Genomic DNA, 2,379 nt, shown 5'->3' on the forward strand with positions numbered 1-2,379 from the left:
CAAAGAGTGAAAAATTTAAGGGGGTCTGAATACTTTCCGTACCCACTGTACCGATAATCTGGATTGGCAAGAATCACTGCATATGACAATTCGCCCAGAAAAGAAACGTGTGTGATTTTGTATTCATGCCATGTCTTTCTGACATCACAGCTTCTAGGAGCTTCTTCATAATTTTCATTTCTGTGGATGCTGTAATGTAACAGGTGTGGTCAGCTCTGACCTTTAGAAATTTAGTAATTTTGGTTTAATAAACACATTCTGTACTCCACCATTTTGAGTTTGCATTATGTTATCTATATATCCTTGTGTTAGCCATTGCGTATTTCTGCTCTAACAACGTTCATCATCACGTCAAACCACTGAATATGGATGAAAAACTCAGCATTTTCACAAAAGACCAAATCAAAAACTGACACCAAACTCAGGTCTTTTTTGTACCCGACGTAACATGTCCTGAGCCCGCAGCACCAAAAAAAAAGCAAGATAAAGTACCAAAGTTAGACATACTATACATTGTATATGTTGATTTTTTTTTAATCACACAATGGCAAAGACAAGTTCAACAATAAAACAACAAATGGTGTAATGTTAAAACATATGTTCTGATCACTATACACGTCTATCAACAAACAAAAACTATTGCCAATATCACAATTCACTGTGTGCTGCAACCCTGACTGTTGGCTTCAAAAATGGGTGTTTTATACAGGTGTGTAATATTTGCATTCTTGATACAAAACTGCTCTTACAACATGAACAGTGAGGGATTTGAATCATCTGAGAAACCACAACATAGAAACATTTAAATCCCAGCATAGTGACTTCCCATAGAATAACTGGTTCTTGCGAAATAAACTTAGTTGTATTAATCTGGACATAACTTCTTCCAGAATGCAGCCTTTTCCTAGTGGTTGTGTGTTTTTATTTACATGGAAAAGTCATCACAAACCAAAGGTTTGACCAACCAGGTACCAAATCCCTGCTGCAACAGGTACAGCCTCAGCACCTTCTTGGCCTCCTGGTACGGCTTCGCCATTCTCTTCAGTGACAAAATAACATGTAATACAATTAGCAACAGTCCTTCCAGAGTACTTTCAAAAATCAAATATATAATAGTATTCACAAAACTCAAGTTTTTAAACTGTGAAAATGTAGCGAAGGTAGAGGGGGAAAAAGGGGCACTGCAAAAATGTACTGCAGCTAATTTTAGACAATTGCACAGAGATTACTTGTAAATAAATCAGACCACCCAATAAGTAGGATTTGCTACAATCATCTCTGAGGACTGATGGGAACCAAAAAAAAACTCAGATGAACTGTATGACTGGAACAGACACACCGAGTGCAAGCTGAAAATTGGGGAAATACACAATACCACATGCAAGTGTACTGATTAATTTCAATGTGCAAGGTTTGGTCTTGAGGAAAAAATAAAACCAGTGTCAGCAGATCAGTGTTGCTACCTATGTTAATACTGTAATCCCAGTGTTAACTTTTGAAAAATACACAAATGTGTGTGCAGTGTTTGCCATACACTGATTCATCACAGGCCACCAGAGTATCAACACTGATCACCACGTTAATTTAAAATAGGCTGAATCTTACTTCAGTGTAGTGCCATGTACAGGGCATTTGCTCAATCCCTCCATTTCTCTCCCTCTCTCTCATGCACACAAACACATGAAAGTGGACCGTCTGTGAACAGCTCTCCTTTATGCTTTTTTCTTTTTTTTTTTTATTAAACTGTCAATCGCAGAGATCCAACTCTTCTAATATGTTACTATCAAGCTAGTTAGGCTAACTAAGCTAACGCTAGAATACAGCTGCTGTCGAGGTCTGAACGCTGTATACAGACTGCTCTGCAAGTGGATAAATGTAATGCTAGTTCATAAACTCCGATGCTGAATGTTTGCCCCGTCAGCCCCGGGGAACATTGAGAAAAAGAAGGAAAAAAACCCCCCCACACACATGAGAAAGTTTATCAGTCCGATCAGTGTGATTAGTGAATCAACTGATTCATTTTGAATATTTACTGGCTTCAACCAACAAGAGCAGGTTAGGAAGAGATAGCTGATGAGTGAGGTGTAGGAGAGGAGGGGGGCAGTGGCTAACATGCTGCTACTGTGGAAGCACTAGTGAAGAAGGGACAGGTCAGATGAACAGCACAGAGGTGCTATAGTATTATTATAATTAATTAAAAAAAAAACATTATGAAAGTGTGCTCTGTGTGTGTGTGCTGGGATTACCTTGGCTTTGCTATAGGAACTTACACCTAGCAGGTCCTGCCTCTGGGCCTCTTTGGCCACCAACCTGAAGCGGTGCAGCATTGCTGCCTTGCACAGACGGCTTGCCAGAGCAGGGCCGCTTTTAAAGGGGGAT

General features: G+C 39.6%; 1 protein-coding gene across 2 annotated transcripts in view; it reads right to left on the reverse strand.

Moving 5' to 3' along the window:
- Positions 1-524: 524 nt before the first annotated feature.
- adad1 (adenosine deaminase domain containing 1 (testis-specific)) overlaps positions 525-2,379 on the reverse strand; it is a 9,924-nt gene continuing 8,069 nt past the window's right edge. Inside the window, exons 11-12 of one of the 2 annotated variants that reach the window (XM_020620659.1) lie at positions 2,247-2,379; positions 525-1,039 (exon numbers count right to left, since the gene is read on the reverse strand). In XM_020620659.1, the coding sequence (XP_020476315.1) occupies positions 926-1,039; positions 2,247-2,379 (247 nt within the window). In that variant the 3' untranslated portion in view covers positions 525-925. The remainder of the gene's footprint in view (positions 1,040-2,246) is intronic. The other variant, XM_020620658.1, reaches the window with a different exon arrangement.

This window comes from Monopterus albus, unplaced genomic scaffold, assembly GCF_001952655.1.
Source record: "Monopterus albus unplaced genomic scaffold, M_albus_1.0 scaffold244.1, whole genome shotgun sequence".
Lineage (NCBI taxonomy): Eukaryota > Metazoa > Chordata > Actinopteri > Synbranchiformes > Synbranchidae > Monopterus > Monopterus albus.